This window comes from Gadus chalcogrammus, chromosome 6, assembly GCF_026213295.1.
Source record: "Gadus chalcogrammus isolate NIFS_2021 chromosome 6, NIFS_Gcha_1.0, whole genome shotgun sequence".
NCBI lineage: Eukaryota > Metazoa > Chordata > Actinopteri > Gadiformes > Gadidae > Gadus > Gadus chalcogrammus.
In genome coordinates, this window is record NC_079417.1 from 11,082,913 (window position 1) to 11,105,767 (window position 22,855).

The 22,855-nt window shown below is 44.7% G+C and overlaps 2 protein-coding genes across 3 annotated transcripts; one reads left to right on the top strand and one right to left on the bottom strand.

Moving 5' to 3' along the window:
• Positions 1 to 36: 36 nt before the first annotated feature.
• Positions 37 to 5,371, bottom strand: arsk (arylsulfatase family, member K). The gene is made up of 8 exons (XM_056591886.1): positions 3,764 to 5,371; positions 3,492 to 3,621; positions 3,106 to 3,265; positions 2,592 to 2,874; positions 2,196 to 2,367; positions 1,772 to 1,996; positions 1,397 to 1,612; positions 37 to 593 (listed from the first exon to the last, which is right to left on the bottom strand). The coding sequence occupies exons 1-8, from the start codon at positions 3,866 to 3,868 to the stop codon at positions 322 to 324; spliced, it is 1,563 nt and encodes a 520-aa protein (XP_056447861.1). The 5' UTR covers positions 3,869 to 5,371; the 3' UTR covers positions 37 to 321.
• A 53-nt stretch (positions 5,372 to 5,424) lies between these two features.
• On the top strand, positions 5,425 to 13,905 carry arrdc3a (arrestin domain containing 3a). Of its 2 annotated transcripts, none has more exons than XM_056591887.1 (8): positions 5,425 to 6,011; positions 7,844 to 7,925; positions 8,136 to 8,283; positions 8,901 to 9,003; positions 9,194 to 9,450; positions 10,190 to 10,352; positions 10,675 to 10,817; positions 11,011 to 13,905. In XM_056591887.1, the coding sequence occupies exons 1-8, from the start codon at positions 5,732 to 5,734 to the stop codon at positions 11,077 to 11,079; spliced, it is 1,245 nt and encodes a 414-aa protein (XP_056447862.1). In that variant the 5' UTR covers positions 5,425 to 5,731; the 3' UTR covers positions 11,080 to 13,905. The 2 variants fall into 2 exon arrangements, with proteins under 2 accessions (XP_056447862.1, XP_056447863.1); XM_056591888.1 differs by having other exon boundaries at positions 5,927 to 6,011; positions 7,770 to 7,925.
• Positions 13,906 to 22,855: the final 8,950 nt, after the last annotated feature.

Below are 22,855 nucleotides of genomic sequence, written 5' to 3' on the forward strand. Positions count from 1 at the left end.
ATATTCATACTAATAATGAGTCAAATGTTAGACATGTATTAAATATGATAAGATGTCAGCATCTTCACCATACCTGCATCTTTATTATTTATCACAAAATAAATCCTCACAATAGGCACAGTATAAACACACACACAAACAATCAGAAAACATGTTGAGGAGGAATGTTGATATAAACTCTGCTTCGTTGAGGTGTGGGGAATTGTTAGATTATTGTCTTGTAGTGTTTCTGAGGCTGTAAGCCTGCCATTACTAATCAAATATATTTTTTCATTGTTTCCATCAGAATGAATAGCATCCTTGTCCAGTGTCCATATTGTATCATATACCATTGAGCCAATCATCCACTGCCTTCTCATTAACCAACATATCTCTTTGCCAGTCCACGTGCCATCTTAGGTTGGCGATGACTTTGCTGTAATACCCGCCCAAACCCTTCCGCCAAGAGATAAATTGTTGTTTGTTGTACAGTTGCACGGCCTGAGACACTTTCGGATATGCCACAATACTACGTAACTGCTCCTCCATGTATGCCCCGACCTTTGGGAATTTGGTCACCACATTGTGAAGTTCTTCCTTGTCCAGTGTCAGGTCTGCAAGAGAGGATGGAGTTGAAGGTGAAACAGCCACAGGTATATGACTCCATACTAATGTTATAACATTTGGTTTGTTTTTTTCATAGGTGAGTGATTACCAACATCACTAAATACTAGTCATATTTTATTACCAGCATATAAGGTGCTCTTCTCAGTATAACAATGAAAATATAAATGTTCAAGAATGTAGCAAATCCAATATTTTTTCTGGTTTGCATCCCCTAGTTTCTTATGATTTCATGGGAATCTCTATCTGAAGTTCAGAGAGAGACAGAGACAGAGAGAGAGAGAGAGAGAGAGAGAGAGAGAGAGAGAGAGAGAGAGAGAGAGAGAGAGAGAGAGAGAGAGAGAGAGAGAGAGAGAGAGAGAGAAAGAAAGAAAGAAAGAAAGAAAGAAAGAAAGAAAGAAAGAAAGAAAGAACGAAAGAAAGAAAGAAAGAAAGAAAGAAAGAAAGAAAGAAAGAAAGAAAGAGAGAGAGAGAGAAGACTTCCTCTCATTCTGCAAATTAACAAAAAGTAAACACCAGTAGAGGAAACACAGGGATGCTGCTGCTCTCTCCTCCTCCTGCTAACTCAGGATACCCAGAAGGCCAGAAAGAAAGTGTGCTGGTAATATCTACTCACTGTGTCATTATATTTAGCAGGTTAACAATCGAGAGAGCGAGAGAGAGCGAGAGCGAGAGAAAGAAAGAAAGAAAGAAAGAAAGAAAGAAAGAAAGAAAGAAAGAAAGAGAGAGAGAGAGAGAGAGAGAGAGAGAGAGAGAGAGAGAGAGAGAGAGACCATCATTTCAGGGGACTGACCAAAGAGCTGTGGGGGGATACTCTGACCATCTGCGTAGGCAATGTACTTCCACCGGCCCTTCCTCAGCATGTAGGTGGAAGCGTTGGCATTACATCCATGGTACTCGCTCAGAGCCCAGCCCGGATGGGTCTCAGCTGGACTGGCGCCAGGCCAGGAGAGCAGAGGGAGGAGAGAGTGTCCACTCAGGGAGCCCGGTGCCGGGATGCCTGCAAGCGCTGCAGAATCAAGAGAGGTGTTGCGCTTTCAAATCAATACACTTTTTATTCATTTTATTGTCTGGAAACGGGAACAACCATCAGTCAAAAATACAATGTTTTAGTGGGATGTGTCAATCAATCCCAACGTGTTGTTTGGACTCTCCCTGCTTCTCTTACCCATGACGGTGGGGTAGAGGTCGACCAGGGACACCGTCTGGGTGGACTGCAGACCGGAAGCCAGTCCGGGGCCCGCGATGAGCAGCGGGACGTGGGCACTGCCCTCAAACATGGACATCTTGTAGTACTGCCGGTGCTCCATGGCCAGGTCTCCGTGGTCGGCGGTGAACATCACTACGGTGTTGTCCAGCAGCCCAGCGGACCGCAGGGCCCACAGAACCTGGCCTGGGGCCGGTAGAATAAGAGACAGTCCACATAAATTGTGGACAGAGCACAAAACGTCAAATAAGTCCTAAAGATGCTTTCAAGTAATAATGCTGTAAATGTAACAGGCTCATGAATAAAAATCTTTAACCTCTGTTCGTTTGTAAAAAACATATGATAAGTAGCAGATTTAACCAGCGGGTGCCATTACTGTACTCACCAAGCATGGCATCGGCCTCAGCACACATAGCGTAGTAGAAGGCCCGGATGTTCCTGATCTCCTCCTGGGTGAACTCTCCGCTGCAGTTCTTGGTGAAGGTGGAGTAGTAATCCACTGGGTGCATGGCTGACATGGGCAGCCATTTGGGAACAGAGATGAGTTCCAACGATACCTTTGGGGTCGTAGGTATGCGTATGCGTGTGCGTGTGTGTGTGTGTGTGTGTGTGCGTGTGTGTGTGTGTGTGTGTGTGTGTGTGTGTGTGCATGGAAAAGCGAGGGGTTAATGTTGGTTTGTTTGTTTTCTCTCTCAACAACAGCTGAAAAGTGATCCAGAACACAGACACATTGTCCTCTAAGCCAGGCAGAGCCCACAGAGAGAGCCGAGAGCTCCCGTACCTTTTTCAGCCAGTATGGGGAGGTGAGGAAAGTGGATCCCCCTCCCGTGGGCCCTAGGGAGTCTGTCTTGTACGCGTGGGGGAGGTTGAGGCCGAGGTAGAGGGCGAACGGCTGGTGTAACCGCCCAGCCGTGTCCCGTAGCCACTGGGTGGCCCTGTCCGTGGTCTCCCAGTCCTTGGTCATGATCCGGACTGTGGACGCGTTCCCGACCAGTTGGGTCACAGGGCGGCCCTCCTGCCTCAGCAGGAACTTCACACCGCGGGTCCAGGCCTCAACGCGATTACTGGGTTGCAGTTGAACAGAGAAAAAAAAAACACCACACAATGAATGAGAATTCCTCACTTAGAAACATGTAATGACTTGTATACACACAGGCACACCCATACACAAAAACATGTGTATGTCACACTTTATTATTATTATTTAATTAAATGTCCTTTTCTTACTATATCCGTTTGAATTCGTACAACCTTGTTGGCTTGTGTCCTGATGAGCCATCAAACCTTTCCCCTACCTGAGTGAGTGGCTCCCTGAGATGTAGTCCAGCTTCCCAAACATGTTCGTCTGATAGCCACTCTTCTCTAGCGAGTCCATCCACGTTGTAGCGTTACCGTCAAGGCACTTATTGTTGTTCCAAGACTGGGTAAGGTGAGCAAATTGGCCACTCCACATAGCTTGACAATGGGGTAAATATCATTTTTATATAAGTTTAGGGGTTGTACAATGGCCCCCAGTAACGTGTACGGCTGTACGCATAATAATGGCAATAACAAATCCCCAATGATGCATGAATAATTGTTTTGTTGTTACTGTACATACCATGCATTTCTATTCACGTCTATTACAAACCAATTACCTGCAGATGTGGAATTAATTAATTCAAGTTATGAGAATTCTTACATGCTCTTGAAGGGCAGCATATTGGAGAATTTGTGTAGGCATCTAGAAAGGTGGTTCCCAGTCCTCTAAGGTAGTTTATATATGGAAGTTGCACTACTCTTCTACCAGGATCAAAGGTTAGTCGTCCGTCCTTTATTTTGAAAAATAGAGGAGGGAAGGGGGTCTTACAAACGATATTTACACTTTTCCAATCGAACGAAACAAGTATAACTTACTTGTTGCGCATAATATATAACATACTGTGTTTATGAGAATGGGAAAGAGACACTCACGAAAGCATCAGCCATCACCATGACTATGTTGGGTCGGGTACTGTTGTGGAAAAGACATTGCACAAAACTTTCACACAGTACAATCCACACAACGAGGTGAAGCATCCTTAAATGTTGCTGCTGTGACGGTTCAACATGCTATAAAGAAAGATCCTGTGTTCACACAGGATCCATAGGAGTGAGAGTCGACTCCTGATTCCATCACGTCCGTTCTGAGCGTCGATTCTCCAAATAATTGGACTTCGAGTCGACTTCACCTGCAGGCTCGACTCCAAACGGTGGAATTGAATAAAGCTATTTAATTTAGTAAGCTATGTCGTTTTATTTTATTTTAAATCCTATCTGCACCAATGTGTGTTTGATTCCTTTAGTCTGATCCTTTTCACTGGGGAGGAGGAATCAAATACGAAAAATAAACTTGAACTAATAATAATGGCGTCTCTATACAGATACTTAAATATCACTAAAACAATTTCAAACCGTGCTTTTAATGAATTATGTTTGTATGGGCTTTGTGTACATATTTTTGGATTGAATTAGAAAGTCAGGCGCGTCTTTTCATGTATTTTAGGTTTGTGTAATGGATTCCCATGGCCTTTAGGTGGCAGCATTTTACCATGAAATGAAGATTATTCGGCCTCTCAAATGCCCCACTGCGCAATCCAGGTGGGATTCCTTGTCGAGAGATTCTGTTTAACCACCTGTAACTTTATGATGTTCCCTAAAGGTTCTCCCAAGGAACATTTTCAATGACTGTACTATAGCACCATTGTTCGCATACCAGTTGAGTTGTGATTCTTAGTGATCCAAGCATGAAACGCATCAAGATAGGTTAATATTATAGAATATGTGGAATATTATGTCATGTCATTACATTTAAACCCTATACAAACACATATTAAATAATAAATACCCAACCCTGACCGGCACAACCAAAACCAGTGATGTTCTGCTATTAATTAAATTAAATTATATTAAAATATGTCTATTCAACAGGTCATACCTGTTTCTAAGCACTGGTTCGTTTCCTATCCGCCAGGTGGCGTTTGTTTGTATTCTGCGTGCATCAGCGTTCATACCCCAACCCCCAGCCTGTTTGCCTGTACAGCCCTAACTATATAGACAAACGTCAAGGACCATTTTATTAGCACTACAAAGGCGCTATGTTTTGCCTATTTTGGCCACACCTTATATTTTACGCACACCAAATATAGTCTCCATCGGGACACATTGTTCTGCACCGAGGAAACATTGTTTTCAGCATAGTACGAAGTCTCCAATTTCCACGAGAATCTACAATTGGTGCAACGACGTGTTGTAAACCTGGAACTGAGACCACACATGCGGATTGAGTTATAAATGCTGAATCAAACACCAGGCTCGCAATGGCACCTATACAAACGCAATACAGGCCTTGTACGGTTAAGGCGATTCTGCTTAATTTGAGAATTAGGCCTACATTTGAGAATCACATTTGAAACTACCAAATAAACACGTTTCCTTAAAATATAAATTGTGTATCTGTTCATCATTGAACCTTTTCCTTGAATGTCTGTCAAACTGTTCCCAAAAGTTGTCATCTGGCTCCACTCCACCTTCCTCTCTCCCTTGTCCTCAAAGACGGAAGGTGGGGGCAGTGGAGTCGTGCGCATGCTCAGTAGGTTGTTTTTCACCAAAGCGACGCTTAAAGTGCGCTGCGCGAAGCGAGCTCCTCGTCTTTGACTGGAGACCAACGCGCGAGAGGCGGACGGTAACAGCATCCACTGCTGTTATTCCAGCCATCACACCTCAATGAACTGTTCGCAGAGAAAGCACTGATCTGTCTGTGCCTACTGCTTTTTTTTGGCAGGGCAGAAGATACTGATCAGTGTCTTGACGACTACACCTTTTTTTTAAATGAGATTATTTTTTTTCTAGTATTTTTTATTTTATTTCTAGGGTCTCCCCCCCTAGCCTTTGCTTTCCACCATGGTGCTCGGCAAGGTGAAGAGCTTCACCATAAGCTACGACTGTCTGAACGACAGCAACGTGCCCGTGTTCTCCAGCGGGGACTCGGTCTCAGGGAGGGTGATCATTGAAGTCACCGGAGAGATTCGTGTCAAATCCCTGAAGATCCACGCAAAGGGATTCGCCAAAGTTCGTTGGACTGAGTCGAGAAACGCTGGATCCAACACTGCCTACACGCAGAATTACACGGAAGAAGTGGAATATTTGAGCCACAAAGACATACTCATTGGACACGAGAGAGGTAAGAGATAACGAGTGTATTTGAGGAAACTTGGGACTGTGACTATCGTGCTCATTGTACTTGTGGGTCAGGTTAATCTAGAATGGGAATTGCCCTGGAAATAAATATAATCTGCACATAAAGAATAGAGACCAACCAAGATATGGATATATATATATCGAATCATGTATGACTGTGTTTTAGATTGGCTGCTGCTGTTCAAAAGCACACGTTGTTTGTCCCAATTTGAGCCAGCCGAATGAATGACAGTCATGGAGGCATCACCTTGTTTTTTGGTGAAAGAAACCTTTGTGTCATCGTTGGAAATGAGTACTCAAAGCACCACACGTTTGGCCAGTAAACGGTGAGGGGATAGTTTGGTAGTTTGTTGCGTAAAGGTGTCGCATTAGGTGGTTTCTTTGTACATTTTCTTAAGTTTCCACCCATTGTTCAAAGCGGTTCAATCCTGTTCACAAACTGGATGGGTAGGGGGGTGAAGGGACTGGTCTAGCCGCGCGCTGATTGGCTCAGGTGCTCGTGTGTCGCTGATGACATCATGGCTTTGCAGAAAGTGACAGAAGGAGCTGCAACTTTGCAAGCCTCTGCAACATCAATATTGAAAACACCATATTAGGACACAGAATTACAATTCTGCACATTGGTTTGAAATGCAGACGTTTTAAAAGCTACGCTTGGTCAACCAAACTAATGACTTAAAAAATTATGCATTTGTAAAATTGCAAATGTTTGCCTGCAGCTCTTGCGTGCATCATTCGGTTATAGCCCCATAGTTCAGATCTAGATAATGCTGTCCTATCAAACGTAGTTGTGCAAATGTGAAGTGATCTCAATCTATGGAGAGCTTATTAGTCCGTTTCTGCTATCGATGCTCGACTGCAATATTTTATATCGTAGGCCTATATATAGGCCTATGCGTTTATAAATGCATTGTGCCATTATTTACGTGGCTCATTTATTTTCTAGGGGTCTAAAAATCCCCGAATTCATCGTGTGCATAGTATCAATGAATAGGCAAATTGTCCCTGATCTCTTTTGCACTGCACGAATCCGGCCTGTAGGGTGCCGTTCCAGGCAGTGAGTCGTCTAGGCTGTGAGCCAGTGACTGCATGCCGCACAATGAATGCGTAATGAGGGAGACCGGCTTGGGGAAGCTGCTTGCACCGGTTTAGGCCGGTCTCCTCCTGCTGAAGTCTGCCGTTTGAGTGACAGCTCGGGAGTTGTTTACCACACGACTGTGCGGCTGCTGAAGGCGGTGCGGGAGGGGAGGGACAGAGGGGGATTGCTGAGCTGGCAGAAGCACACCCGCCTGCCGATATTATCTTGATTTTAAATGAATATATTTTTATGTGACGCGATTTGAAACCACGCCAGCTCAAGATAAACCAGCCGTTTCTAACCAAAGGCATTTGAATACAATTCGATGACCTTAAAAGGTGCAAAAGAGATGGACTATTGGAATGGAGATGATGGGATATAATTGTTTGTTACCTTATTGTACCTTATGTTAGCCTATTTAGTGAATTATTTCATATAGTCCGTAATAGTTATATTTTGTGCGATTTCTGTTGTTTGCAGAACGAGCAGTTGAAATATACCTTTTGAATGCTTGGTATATTTAGGGGATGATGATGATGATTCTGTGCCACCTGTCATTTTACTGCAATCGATATGGTACCAGAACTATTAAAAGGCCAATTTACAGTGCGTTTTTATTTTTCTCTTTGTCTCCCCTGCCCTGTGTTTTGATATTACTTGCAGGCACCACCGTATACGAGCATATATCCCAGGTACAGTATACATGTGTTTGGAACATTTTCCTCCTTTTCTTTCAGACGACGACAACTCAGAAGAAGCTCTCACCACTATTCATTCAGGGAGACATGAGTATGCATTCAGCCTCGAGCTTCCAACAACGTGAGTCTCCCCTTCATGGCCTCGGGCAATCATCTATTCATATCCTAGATATTAATTTTAGTACTCAAGCATTTATACAGACATTCTCAAAGTAGATACCTATATGTGTTTTAAGTGCTATGAAATGCATTGCATTTCAAGGGTTGTGTTTTTCTGGAGCCTGTTGGGCTGGAGATGACACTCTCCCTGTGGCCCTTCTCTGTCCCCCAGACCTCTGGCTACCTCTTTCGAAGGCAAGCATGGCAGTGTGCGCTACTGGGTGAAGGCCGAGCTGCACAGGCCGTGGCTCCTGCCCATGAAGACAAAGAAGGAGTTCACGGTCTTTGAACACATCGACATCAACACTCCATTACTGCTGGTAAGCCTATGGGGGGGACAGTCACCTCTTTACCCAGCCTGGTTCTTCAGTGTTGCTTATCAAGGTCTTAGCGTTCACTATTGAATGGGATCACTTCAGGCAGGCCCACTTAAACCGCGGAGCGTTACGAGACACCAGAGACAAGGCCAACAGTTTTTGCTATTGCATAATATGAATTCAACAGTTTTTATTATTGCATAAAGGCTGAAGCCTTAATACAGTTACTTTTATAACACAATGTCGATAATGTGAGTAACCGAAGACAATGGAGCTGGATGGATGTGGGTCTAGAAAGGGGAAGTGAGTGACAGAGTTTGATACCACACGTCAGCCACAGTGTTTCTACACAAAGCGTGACACTGTGTGTTCCTCTGGGCCTCCACAGAAGGAAGGGAAAAAAGGGAAAGCTGGCTCTTGCCAAACCCAACCGATCAACACCAGGGAAAGGTGACCGCGACAGAGCTCAGAGCTAGTCTTGTTCAGGCTGGTCACCGTGCTCCCTTAATGAAGTTAGAGACCCATTGATTACCCCACGAGATAAAGGAGGTACCCCCGACATTGTCTTTCTTTTTGTTGCTTGCTAATCTTTCTTCTTCTGTTGTTTTTCTCCCCCTCAGTCACCCCAGGCCGGCACCAAAGACAAGACGCTTTGCTGCTGGTTCTGCACCTCAGGTCCTATCTCCCTAAGTGCCAAAATAGAGCGGAAGGGGTATACCCCAGGTGAGCAGCCGATCACCTTGACCATCCTGGATTGATTAGACATGAATTACTGTATTGACCTGTTAAAACCGGGGCAACCATTAAAACTAGTACCAGACTGAGTTAATTATTCAAGCATGGCTTCCTTCACTTGTTTGTTTTCTAAACATACATTTGTCTCCCCCCCCCCCCCCCCCCCCCCGCCACACAGGCGAGTCTATCCAGATCTTCGCCGAGATCGAGAACTGCTCATCCCGCATGGTGGTGCCAAAGGCGGCCATTTACCAGACCCAGACCTTCTACGCCAAAGGGAAGATGAAGGAGGTCAAGCAGCTGGTGGCCAACCTGCGGGGCGAGTCCCTGTCTTCGGGCAAGACGGAGACCTGGAGCGGCAAGATGCTGAAGATCCCCCCCGTGTCCCCCTCCATCCTGGACTGCAACATCATCAGGGTGGAGTACTCCCTCATGGTGAGCACCACCACTAGGGCTGGGTAAAAATATCGATTTGTCAATGCACTGCAATTTATTTGTTCTCGATTGAATTTCAATGCAGAACTTTTTTTGAAATCGATTATTTCCATAAAAATGAAAAAATGAAAAAAACGAAGCATACTCAGTCATTGCAATCTAGAAGCGTGTATGCCTAAATTTTGATGCATAAATCATCCCACTCAGCACCAGAAAGTCCACTTTGGTAGATTCATCTGTATCAATGTTTCCATATTAAGAGGTGACACATTGTTACCTGTGACTAGTTTACCAGTTACTAGTGTACTGTAAAACGTGGCAATAGATCTACATGTTACTCTTAGAGAAGTACCCTTTAAATGACCCGGCTCAGACCCCGGCTGGCTAAACACTCGCTGACACCGTACCAGGTAGTCTTTCCACACACACGGCTAAGGGGATTACCCAGGGAGATCTGAGGGAACACCTGCCCTACCTAGCGCTTTACCTCGTCACACTGGACAGCCTTAGCTCGCTCTCCAAGGTTAGCATTTGCATAAGCGTCATATACAAAACTCGTCATACGATTGACCGGCACGCAGCAGTCACACCACTCTCGCACAACCGGTTTAGGCCGCTTGGGAGAACCACATGTTTCGGTGCCTCACACTGTCCGAGTCTCAACGGGTTTTATCCTTCAAAGGTTTGCCGTAGCTTAGCCTAACAACGTTTTTCTTTCTTCTTCTGTGTCGGTGCTCAGGTCTACGTGGACATCCCCGGGGCCATCAACCTGTCCCTCAACCTGCCCCTGGTCATCGGCACCATCCCCCTTCACCCCTTCGGCTCCCGGACCTCCAGCGTGAGCAGCCAGTGCAGCATGACCATGAGCTGGCTGGGCATGGCCCTGCCCGAGAGACCGGAAGGTACGTTCACAGCACACCACGCGCCGCCCGCTCCTCACCCACTGTACCACGACTACCCCTGAGAAACACGCAATTCATGTATTCATAAAACACAAATAATGTAACAGAAGCTCGGAAATGGGGGAGATATTACTCTTACAATTGTACTTGTTGTATGTCGCTTTGGATAAAGCGTCTTCTAAATGCCCTGAATGGAATTGTAAATGTGGGGAAGTGCAGGTTACAGTTTTACCGGTGCTTGTCTCTGGTAGCTAGACCTAACCCCAGTTCTCTCTCTCTCTCTCTCTCTCTCGCTCTCGCTCTCGCTCTCTCTCTCTCACAGCTCCCCCAAGCTATGCAGAGATCGTGACTGATGAGCAGCGTCAGAGCAGAATGGACGTGGCACCGGCCCGTGAGGAGCTGGACGGGCCGCTCTTTGCCTACATCCACGAGTTCCGCTTCCAGCCGCCTCCCCTCTACTCCGAGGTAGGCCCAATGCCATCACCTATATAGAAATAGATATCACCCATGTTGGGCTAATGGGCCATTCTGCTTATAAATAATCTAGCAAAGGTAATACATATCTTTGTGGGACTATGTATCTTATAATTCATATGCTAAGGTAATCCATGTATTTGTGGGACTGTATCTTATTGTGTTCCCTGTGATTTCCTGACAGATCGATCCTAACCCCGACCAGGCCAGCTGCCCGGAGGTGCGCAGGCTGGACGCGTGTCCGTCTCGCTGAGGGAAACCCACACGTTCTAAACCCGAAGAATTCGGGGGAACTCCAGAAAAAATATCTCCCTCCAAAGGTCTCCTCTGCTTTGTCCATTTCTTTTCCCCGGCGACGGTGTCCATCGCACTCGGTCGTCGAGGGGGAAAAAAAACACAAAGTAAACCGACCAACCAACACACAGACTTGGATGAAACGACCATTATCTGTTGGCTTGGACTCACATCTCTCCTGTCCTCCTCAACGAGGAGGAACAGGACGTCATTGGTTAGGGGTATCCCTTCCTTCCCGTGTCCGCCCGTTCTCAGGAAGGCACCGGGAGGAAACATTCAACCCCCGACACATAAAGGCCCCCAGCGAGCGGAGGCCGCCCCCTGGTGGTGGAGATGATGCCCAGAAAGGGGGATTAGGATGATGATGAAGAGGAGGACTTACCAGGGCTCCATCTGGCCCGACCCGTCCTCATCCCTGTTGGTTCTTAGACCCATGGCACATAAGGACACGGCTCAGAGCTGTACTAATGGTGTTCCGAAAACCTCGACAGAGGATGTGGGTGGGGTCGGAGCTGGAGAGGGGATGGCGCGCACAACCACGGTTGTGCGAGCGCGAGTGCAAGTGTTCTGCGGTGTCGCTATCACGGCGGAGCAAAGACATGACTTCCTCGATCTGCCTCGTTTGGGATTTTTGTTTTGCACATTTAATTTGCTTGAGTTGTGTGGCTCCATCTGATGATGATAGAAAAAAAATACGAAAAATCACTAATAGTTTGGTCACAGTGTTTTTTTTGTTTTTGTTTCGCTGGACTGAAAACGAAAATGCAGGTTTGACTCCTCGTACTCTTCTGTTTCGCACAATGTCGAGCGACCCAGAGAACGTGACTGATTTGAAAAAAAAAATGACAATGCACTGAAAGAGGTCAAGCTGTTTGAAGATATTACTCTTTTGTTTTCCTTAACAACTTTGAAACTAACTTAACCGGACTGCAGAAAACAATACCTGCATCTGTAACTCTTTAAGTTGTGTCCCTCTGGGCATCGATCCAAGCGTCGCTCAACCCCTTATTGCGTTTAGTCGGCTGTCTGTCCGTCTTTCTTTGTGTTTGGCTCGACACAGAACGCCTTCCAGCCTATTTTGATTTAGTTTCCTTTGCTTTGTGTCGCCGTTACCCTGGATTTGAACTAGAGAGGTGCAGACGGGAGGTTGACACTCGCTAAATGCTACCCGTACGGCTCGCATTCCCCTGGTGCTCCGAATGGCCCGCAGCCTTCTCTACTCCAGATCTCAGGGAAACCCTGTTGTGCATTACTGCCTCTATAAAGCACTGTCTCAGGTGGTCTTCTCACTCGCCAAAATGTAATGTAAAAAAAAAAAGGAGAAGGAAAAAAGCTGTTTTTCTTTAAAATAGCAAAGTCAACATTTTTTATTAAGTAAAACTACCAAAACAAGAGAGAAGAGACATACAGTGAAGCAATGCAGCTTTCCGGCAAACTACATTCCCTTTTTGTCCTGCTGCACATGCTCAGTTCATCCTATCTGTCGATTTTACCAGACCCGTGAAGCCAGAATGCTTTAAAAGTTACAAAAATAAAATAAATTTCAAAAGATATTGCAGGAAAAACGTTTTTCCTGCTGCATTAAAATACGCAGCTCCAGCTCAACATGATTGGCTGGGGCTGTTCCTAAACCTCAGCTCCAACTGGCCAGAACAAGTAGTGTTAGGTTGACATGAGTAATACATTGGTTTTTAAACTCGTTCAACACAAACGGCCGGCTGGAGCGGAAGTTTAGAACCGGAGATTAGATACGTGTGACTTTATAACAAGAAGAAACTGCATTCAAAGGTGAAGGTCTGGATGAATTCAAATGGCAGTTACCCTGCTAAATCTAGTCCAGCAGTGTTAAGGACATTGGTCAAATTGTTATCTTTTACTCAATTTTAGTTTTTAAGTTTACATTTTAAACGCAGCGAATACAAGTATTGTATTTGTCAAGTTTTTAGCTCTTTTTTTTTTTGTGTGAGTGTATGCGCTTGTCGAGATAAGGCCACCTGGAATCGAGCACCATTGACAGTTATCAACAAACTTCAGAGTTCTGAAGCAATCTTATCTTAGTGGCCTTGAGAAAAAAAGACCTGTAATAATTCTTTATTCTTCAGTGTCTGCATTTATTTCAGCCTAGCTCTCGTTCCTCTCTTCTAATTGGTTTGTCTGAATGTCGACACTTTTCCATGTTTATTCAAAGGGACAAAAAGGGAAAGACAACAAAAGTGGAGTGTTCTACAAATGTTCCCCAGACAGGCTTCCTCGATTTAATGTCTGTGGTTGTTTTTCTTTTTCCTAAGCTTAAATCGGGCAAGTTTTTCCATGAGTTTTATGGTCATTGATATAGTTAGCTTCACCGTACGACTACATACAACATAGTTGGTATCTGGCTAGCCTCTCTGGGTATCTCTCGGTAGAGGGGGACCGTGGCTGTTGACCAGCCCCCTTCCCCCCCTGCCAAGAAGCACTTCTTTCACATAGATTCATAGACGAAAACGCCAATTCCAAGACAATAGCATTTATGTAGTTGTATTTCTTTGTAATTCTTCGCTTGGACTTGATCTTAGGGAATGTGTATCAAGCTAACTATATTGAATAAGCTCACAGATTTGTTTCAGGTTGGTTCGATTCCATAGTCAGTTGGCCTGGGCCTTTTCATTTTTTACTAGTCCAGGGTCAGAACTAAGCTAAACTCCTGACTTGGAAAAGACAGGAACCGAAATGTTAGCAGATGAAAGGAATTGGGATAGGGGATCTGAAACATTTTAGAAACAAAGTGCAATATTAGTCTTTGAATTTCATTATTTTCCATTTTTATGTCCTGTTAATTTTTCTTTTTTGTCTAATAGTTTTGTTTCATGCGGATGTGTAGATATTCTATGAATATGTGTTCTGAATGATTTAACTCTTGTCTTGTTCTTCCATTTGAGTTGAATAAACTTTTGTTCCAAATTAATATAAAAAGCATTTGTTTCTTCTTTCATCCATGAAAAAATTCAAACATTTGAAGCAATTCCCGTCTCTTATGTCCAATCAACACAAAACATGAGAAACACAACAGATATGCTGGAACACAGCAGCCAGATAGGCTACCATTTGTATTTTGGTCAAAGCAGCTCTACGTTTCTATTTTGATAACCAGAACAACAGTGCCCCTAAAGGTTGAAGGAATAACTGCATATCTTTTCTCTGCAGATTATATGATCTTCGAAGTGATTTTTTTTATATACTTTTAAATTTGACCTGAATCAATATAGATGTTTTTTGCGGGACAACGAGTCCGTCACGTCAACGGCAGTAGACTGGTTAAGGTTTTAGGGTGTCAGCCCAGTATGTTCTGTGTCTTGGATTATTATGGCGTTTTTGACATTGTTTGGCTTTGTCTAGCAGCTTGTTTGTTTCAAGGGCAAGGTTCAGTGCTAAAATGATAAACGTCGGATAGAGTGCTCCTTGCTCTAATCAGAAAATGCAAATCAGTTTAATATTTAATATCTATTAAGTATTTGTTTTGTGCACTAAACTCAGAATTGTATAAGAGTTATTTTGCTATGTATTGGTCAACTCATTTCCGAAACACTCTCAATTGTGTTATTTAATATTGAATGTCAAATTGATCTCCAAGTAGTATTTTGAATTAGTATTGATATTCAACTTCTTTCTAAACGTTTTCTATTCCTTCCTTTGAGCCATAGCTTGGACTTGGAAGTCTTGACTGTCGAGCATATTATGACCACCTGCCCCCTATACAGACCACCCTCGGAAGCCGGCCTCTTTGACGTGGGACTAGAGACAAGGGCATGGCTACAAGACACTGAGTTGGACCTCTGATGTTACACGAAAGAAGAAGGAAGTCTTGACTACGACTATGACTACAATCCAGACTATTACCCGATGTGAGACACAAGGAGACAGAGTAGCCAACTCTCTCTAGGATTAGACCTTGAAATCAGACGCACACACACACACACACACACACACACACACACACACACACACACACACACACACACACACACACACACACACACACACACACACACACACACACACACACAGAAACACACACATAGAAATCGCTGGCCAGCTACAGGTTAACATGATTTATTGAGCCACTGTTGAATCATGCAGGCACTAGAGGGGCCTGGCTGGCCTGTTTCTCAGCCATGATGAAAGAGGGTGTAGAGGGCTGTGTAACATTTCAATATCTCAGCTCATCATTCCAGACACAGCTCTGTTGTAGCCGGACGACTCCTGCGTGTTGGACACGCTACAAAGAGGAGGTCATCTTTGTTTTTGTTACGTATTTTTGCCCCTGATTCGGATGCGCCTTCGTAAATTGATTTTTTTATTAATTAAATAATAATAGTTAAATCAAATAAGTGTGATAAAACATAAAAACGTCCCTTTAATGGGAAGGCCTTCCATATAATTCCACATCATTTGGTACATTAAGCCAATCTGTCCCAAAGTGATCTTGAATAAGTATGTCTTTTAAATTAATTAATTCATTAATTAATAAGCTTTAAACTTGCAAGTTAGAAAAATTATCTCTATCTCTCTTTGAATGGCTGAGCCAGAAAACATGTTCCACCTGTTAACTTGAGTTATTTGTTGTGTTGCTAGCCTGACTCTGGAATAACCCATAATTACATTGTACAATAGAGCACTGGGTTTCCTATTGTGTTGTTTTGTATTAGCTGACACGATAGAAGTGTAATGTAGTGAACCACATGATGTACAAGTGGCCTCTCTTCACACGTGATTACAGATAAGGACATCAAGATAATTATCTCAGAGTGACAGTCGCGGTAAAGTTATTTCAAATGACCATATCAAACACTTGCACTAGTCATCTTCTTTTGTCACTTTTTAACCTCTTTTTTGTTTTAAAAAAAACCAACCTAATACTTGCACAAAGTGAAATGAAGTCATACCTTGTTCCCTCACATCAAATGCTAACTAGCGACCCAACAGACGTTGGACTTAAATAATTTCTCCTCAGCGGCCTCCCGGTGCTGACTCAGCAGTGCATGTGGCATTGACCAAGCATTTTTAGCTTCCCTTTGTCTCCTAGCTCAGTCCTCCATGTCCCCTCCTCCCCTCCCACCCCCTCCCCTCCTCTAGGCCCTTTGACATCTGTGACCCAAGCTTTTGTGGCGGTGTGACCCCGAGGGATGAAATAATAAAGGAGATGAGGATTATGAAGAGTGGGTGTGTGTGTGTTGATGGTGCATGTGTGTGCGTGCGGGTAATTACCAATGGTTTTGTGTGTGTCTTTGTGAGTGGAGTGGCCATGGCGTTGTTTAGCTAGTGCTGACACTACACCGGCCTCAGCTGTTTCCTCTCACTGGGTAATCCCACTACCCAGGAGCCTACAGTATATGTGATCCAGAGGTGCTGGGCAGCGTGGTCAGAGCAAGCCCGTTCAGGATGGATGCACAGGGGCTGCACAGAGGCCCCTGTAGGCCTGCCTGCCAATGCCACATCATCACTGTGTCATAATAGAAGATTACACACACTCACACACAATCGCACAGCACACACATGCACAGGTAAGCACACACACACACACACATGTAAAGCTGCATGCACACACCGACACACACTCGCACAGCCGCACACACATAAGTACGGCAACACGCAAACGCACACACCACACACACACAATGCTCAGCATGGTGCAATCCGAAGCATATCTCTGAAAGATAAAGGGTAACACTTTCCAATAGGGGTAAATTCCTTATCCGTTAATGTTAGCAATAACCTAACCCTATTCAACAATGAATAAATGATGACCTTAGTTAACTACAATTAGTTAACATGAACAAAATTAGACACATAAGTTAACTGTTATTTAAAGGAAATAGAATACTGCATATATATATTATTTTTACCTGGATCCTAACCAGTTTAAAATGTTTCAAATGAGTCCAGTATTGAGAGAGAACACTCAAACGGGCTGCAATTTAATCCTTTGGGGCAAGTGTTCCTTAAACGGTTACTAAGGCTTATTACAGCATAATGTGAATACATTTTTAATTATGCACACATATTGTAAAGTGTACATTAGTGAATAAAGAAAATAGAGCCCCAGGCTTGGAAAAGAAATCATACCACTGGAACAATTCTGTTTTGCATACAGGAACATGGTTAACATCTCGGAGCTGAAGAATGCTCCATCATTGTTTGTTTTTTTTGGAACAATATGGCTAGTTAAAAAGCAAGCTGATGGTTTGAATAATCAACCCTGTTACCCGAGGGTACAGACTACCGTCTGTCTATGATTAACAAACATTCTCTAAAGGCTTGACCATTTAAAACCATAATGTTTCTAAGAGGCCAGCACAATGTAACCAATCAACGGGATCATTACTGGAACACCGAAACCTGCCCAACCGACCAACAGATGTGTAAAAGTGATGAATAAGTGCAGTAAAAACGTTTCAGAAAACGTTAAAGTTGCCAACTGCCAATTGTCTGTGAATAGGGTCATTGTTTAAGCCGTGCATTTCCTGCTGGTTTATTTGACCTGGTGTTCCAGGGAACTTTTAATGAGAGATGGCTGGAAGGGAACTTTTCCACTAACTTTTCTGAAAAAGAGAATTCATCGTCATGAAATCCCAAAGATGTGAGCGGTCATTAACTGTATTCGAAGAGTTCAGAGGAGTAAGTTCATAGCAACGCAACCGGTCCGGACCGCATCTCTCAGAGTGCAGGGTCTATAAATCCCCTCTCATTGGAATGCTGCGGGTATCCAGTCCTGATAGAAAGATGCCATAACGGCGAGACTAACAGCGGCCTGGCAGGAAGAGAACCGCCAAGCACGACAGAGAGACTGATATCGGTGTCGAAGCGTGGCTGTCTTTTAGCTTATGTGTGATGATTTTTCCAGGCCTTGGTCAGAAGCCTGTTGCTGCTGATGGCTGCCCTGGCAGGCCTGTCGTCCATCCTCCATCCACTCTGAAGCCTCTCTCCCGGGCCAGACCCACCGGGCAGCAAGCCCCCGTCACGCCTGGTTCACTGCAGTCACCCACACCAACCACCCTGGAAAGTCACTTGGAGTTTGTTTTTTATTATTTTCGGAGGACCGAACACGTAATGGGTGGCCCGTTGTAGTTAAATCATAACAGTCTATGTATTATTCACTTTGTCCTCACATGAAAAGGCCACAACTGTAATAGGCCGCTGATTTTAAAAGAAGGGATAACTGCCCACTATGGGAGACGATAGCAAGACATAAATGTCGGCTTGGCTCATGTTGATTCATTTGGAGTGTCACTTTGCGAGCGACATACTGTACAGTTTATGACAAAAGTCCGGTCAGGCATTTCTCGAGCGCAGCCACTATGTGTTCAACATTTGTAGCAGGGCATACTTTCTCCCTTCCAACTGAAATTAATCTCACACCCGACCCAGCCCCTCCGCCCACGAGGGTTAGGGTACTACTATTCTGCTCCACACATGAAACCCCAGCTCTCCTGTTATGTCACCCAGAGATATGTCCCAGTACATAGAGCCTGCGTGGATGGCATTCCTCCAGTGGTTTGGATTCCACGACGGGTCAAAAGGAAAAGGCTGAAATTAAACGGGTTCTTCATTTGAATCGACTTGAGGAACGGAATTCAGAAATGTGATCTCTGGGATGTTCCTGAGGCCAGGGGGGAGTTAGAGAGTGCCTTGTTAAGAACTAGATTGATTGTTTGTCCGAGGAGGTAACAGCTGTGTGTGAACCCGTTGTGATGTGTAATAATGCGGCTCTAAGGATAGTACGTCTTTAATACAGAGGACAAATGCCTTTCAATGCTTGAACACAATCCAATGTCCATCAGTAGCCTAAGTATTTATGGTGTCTTGACGATTTTAAGGCGATGAGGTGGCTAATGGTTAGGCCTTTACAAGGCGACCTCTGGGTGCCTCTAATAACAGCCTCATCGAGGCCCCGTCACCAAATCTGCCCCCCCCCCCCCCCCCACCCCCAGGTGACGGAGAGGCCGGTGGTGGAGTGCTGTTTCACTGCTGGCTTATTTTACACTGCAGGTCCCCGGTCGAGGTCACACACGTTGCCTTTTTATAGAGATGGCTGACTCATAGCGCTGCCGCTAACTCCACCCCCTGCTCCCATCTCTCTCTCTCTCTCTCTCTCTCTCTCTCTCTCTCTCTCTCTCTCTCTCTCTCCCTCTCTCTCTCTCTCTCTCTCTCTCTCTCTCTCCCTCTCTCTCTCTCTCTCTCTCTCTCTCTCTCTCTCTCTCTCTCTCTATCTCTCTCTCTCTCTCTCTCTCTCTATCTCTCTCTCTGTATCAATCTGTCTCTCTCCCTCTGTCTCTCTCCGTCTCTTTCTGTGTCTCTCTGTCTCTCTGGCTCATATTCTCCTGAGTCACAAACATCCCCAGACCTCCCCCCCCCCCCCCCCCCCCCCCCAAAGCCCAGTCCCGCCCCGAATACCACGCCCCCCCCCTCCCACACTCTTTTGTGAAAAACAACAGGTGCAGTCGTTCGACTGAGGGAGGGGTGAGGGGTGCGGAAACTGTGAGGGGGGGGGGGGGGGGGGGGGAAGTGAGGAAGTTTGGGGGCGGGGGGGAATAGTGAGGGGGTTTGGAGGGGGGGAACAGTGAGGGGGTTCGGGGGCGGGCGGGGGGTTAGGGTTGAGCGGTTCCATTCTGTCCGCCACTTCTTCCCACCCATTCGAAACCCAATATGCATATTGCCTACTTAATAATATGATAATAAATAGAGCTCTACTTTTGCACTGAAATGAACCTCCCTACTACTGGAGATAATAATAAAATCCCCAAATACCCAGATTAATTTGTACATATTCTCCATCTCTTCCCATTCCTCTCTGTCCCCCTTGGTCTGGCTATCTGTCTTTCTATCAGTCTATGTCTGCTGTATCCATCCGTCCGTCCATCACGGACAAGCGAAAGGCCAGCTGTGAACCCCCTGAACCTCAGCGGGCCTACATCAGTGTGTCCCGGTCCCGGTCCAGTCAAACTCTGCTTTTATTTACCATCACCAGCTCTCGCACCATTCCGCTGGCACGCCCTCATATATATAATTCTGTGATGCTCAATTTCCGTAGAAAAAGATGAGCTGTGATCAAATTACAAGAGGGGGAAATGAGTTTCAGAATTAGCCCGGAATCTCAGCGTTAACAACGTTTACCCCCGTGGGAGAGATGCTCCCGGGGTCTTCTTGTGCACTGGTGGTGTGTGTGCTGCATATGGTTTCTGGGGCAACTTCAGCAGACTATCTCCGGCCCTCATCTCGATCAGATAACACACCCTTACTCTGACTGCATGAGGAATGACAGGACTGCAACGGAATCAGCGATGAAGGTTACTTTATCTTATGTTTCTTTATGTAACGTGTTCTTGTGTGAGCCTACTGTACCCCCCCCCCCCCCCCCCCTCCTAACACACATATACACACACACATACACACAAACACACACACAAACACACACCCGCACACGTGCAAAGGAGAACCTTGCCACCCAAAAGAGTTCAGAGCAGGTGAACACCTGGCTGTAATTCCGTACCTATATTACTATTGAGCCATCTCTTTTATGCAAACTCATAATAGAGTATTTTTGGCTAGGCTCAGAATAGTATAGTCTAAATAAAGTCCAGAACAACTGGGCCGAAGCAGCCAGGTACAAATAACACGCAAACAATTGACAAAATTGTATTATTAATGCCTCTTCAATCAAGTTCCAACGGCTCTAATATCCTGTAGTTTCAGAGGAATAGCATGACATTAGCATTCTGAACAAAACGTCACATTTCTTACAAGTGGTTATTTCTTGGATTTCAGAACTAAACCCCTGAGATTTTTAGTACAGAGATTATCTGCAAAGCGGTTCAGGGGAAGATATGGCCGTGCATTCGATCCCTCTGTTAGGTTTCAGCCTTGAAACACAATGTGTTTACTAGAGCCTTAAAATAGAGCGTTGAGGTTTCCCAGCATGGCAACCCTGACACAGACCAATAATAGTGCGACGGTTGTTGACAAGATCTCGAGGACACAATGTCAAGGTCGTTATCGGGCGATGTGTTGAATGCACATATATAATAATAGGGGTACCAGTTGGCTAATCACTAGGCCCAGTAATCTATGCCACAGGGTCTGTAGCATAGGAGTTGAAGATCGGTTGTTATGATTGTACATGAATTCATAACTTTTTAAGATTTTGTGTTTTAATTGTGTCTCGGTGTATGGACGTGGGAAATCAGGAAGAACTTGTCATAGAAGGGTTAGTTACTGATGCTACCAAACCATTCATTGTGAAGTCCACAATGCTGACATGAAGAACTAGTTGAACAAAGTAGTAGCTATGTATTCAAAATGGAAATGTAATGCTAAATAACCCATTCAAAATAAAAACATGGGATAAGTCATCTGCCTACATCACAGATACAGGGAAACACAGACACGCACACGCGTGGACACAAAAACACGCGCAGCCCGTCATCTGAATATGAATGGGAACGTACACAACACACATATTCGCACACATGTAAACAAGTGCAGCATGTCATCCTAATTTAGATGGGAATATACATAAAACACACACACACACACACACACACACACACACACACACACACACACACACACACACACACACACACACACACACACACACACACACACACACACACACACACACACATTTCCATTCATATGTGTGCACACAAACACACACACAAACACACAATGAACTATTGTCTGTCGATGCAAATGTCCCCTAGCAGCGCTCTTTTTTGATTCAAAAGTGTTACAGCTGATGAAAGCTACAAAGGCCTCCTTCTAAGCCCAACATGGGGAGAGTGGTGGCGGTGATGGTGATCAGAGAGGCCTCTGTGGCAGACAACTACTCCATTCCCCAGGAAACTGACACACTGAACATGCTTGACCTCATTTAACATTTAATATGTTATGAGGACGGTGAGTTTCACATTTTATTGCGGTTTCTGTGTCTTTTGGTGTGTATGTGCTCGTTGTACGGTTGCTGAGTCAGTTGTGTTCTCTAACCACAGTGTGTGTGGGTGTTGGTTGGTGGAGGGAGTGGGGGGGATAAAGGACTATACTGATATTTTAGCTATGGTAGGTGCTTGGCACTTATTTCTATGAACACCCTTACAGTACCGAAAGCGATATACTGTTGTTTCTCTTTCTTCTGACAAATTGTACTTACTGTAAACGGCTTTGGATAAAAGCGTCTGATTAATGCCCTGAATGTAAATGTAAATGATACTGAGAGTTTCTATACATTATGCAATTATGGTATACATGATACGCTGTCGGATCACAGAGGGCAAGTTCCCCACCTTGATTATCAGAGAATTGAAGGGTAATGCTACAAAAAGCAGTGAGGTTCAGAGCTGATCCACGCTGCCTCATGTCCAGAGTTGGGGGGGTCCGAGGGGGAATCACAGCTCCAGTGTTGGTACAGGGGCTTAACTCCTTTCTGGAACTCTGACTCACACCATTTCTGTAAGCATGACTCAGGACAAATTCAGAAACAGCAGCCCCATCCAAACTTCCTCTGAAACTATGATGAAAAACGTTTTCCTTTTATTTCTCTCAATTGTTTCTCACTTCCTTTACTTGTATTAACCCATTTGCACCCCACTTCCTTTGTATTCTGTGTTGAGTCAGCAATAAATCATACGCTCACACACTATCAACAATGGAATATATGAGGGTGTGATCCCCCCCCCCCTCCACACACACACACACGCACA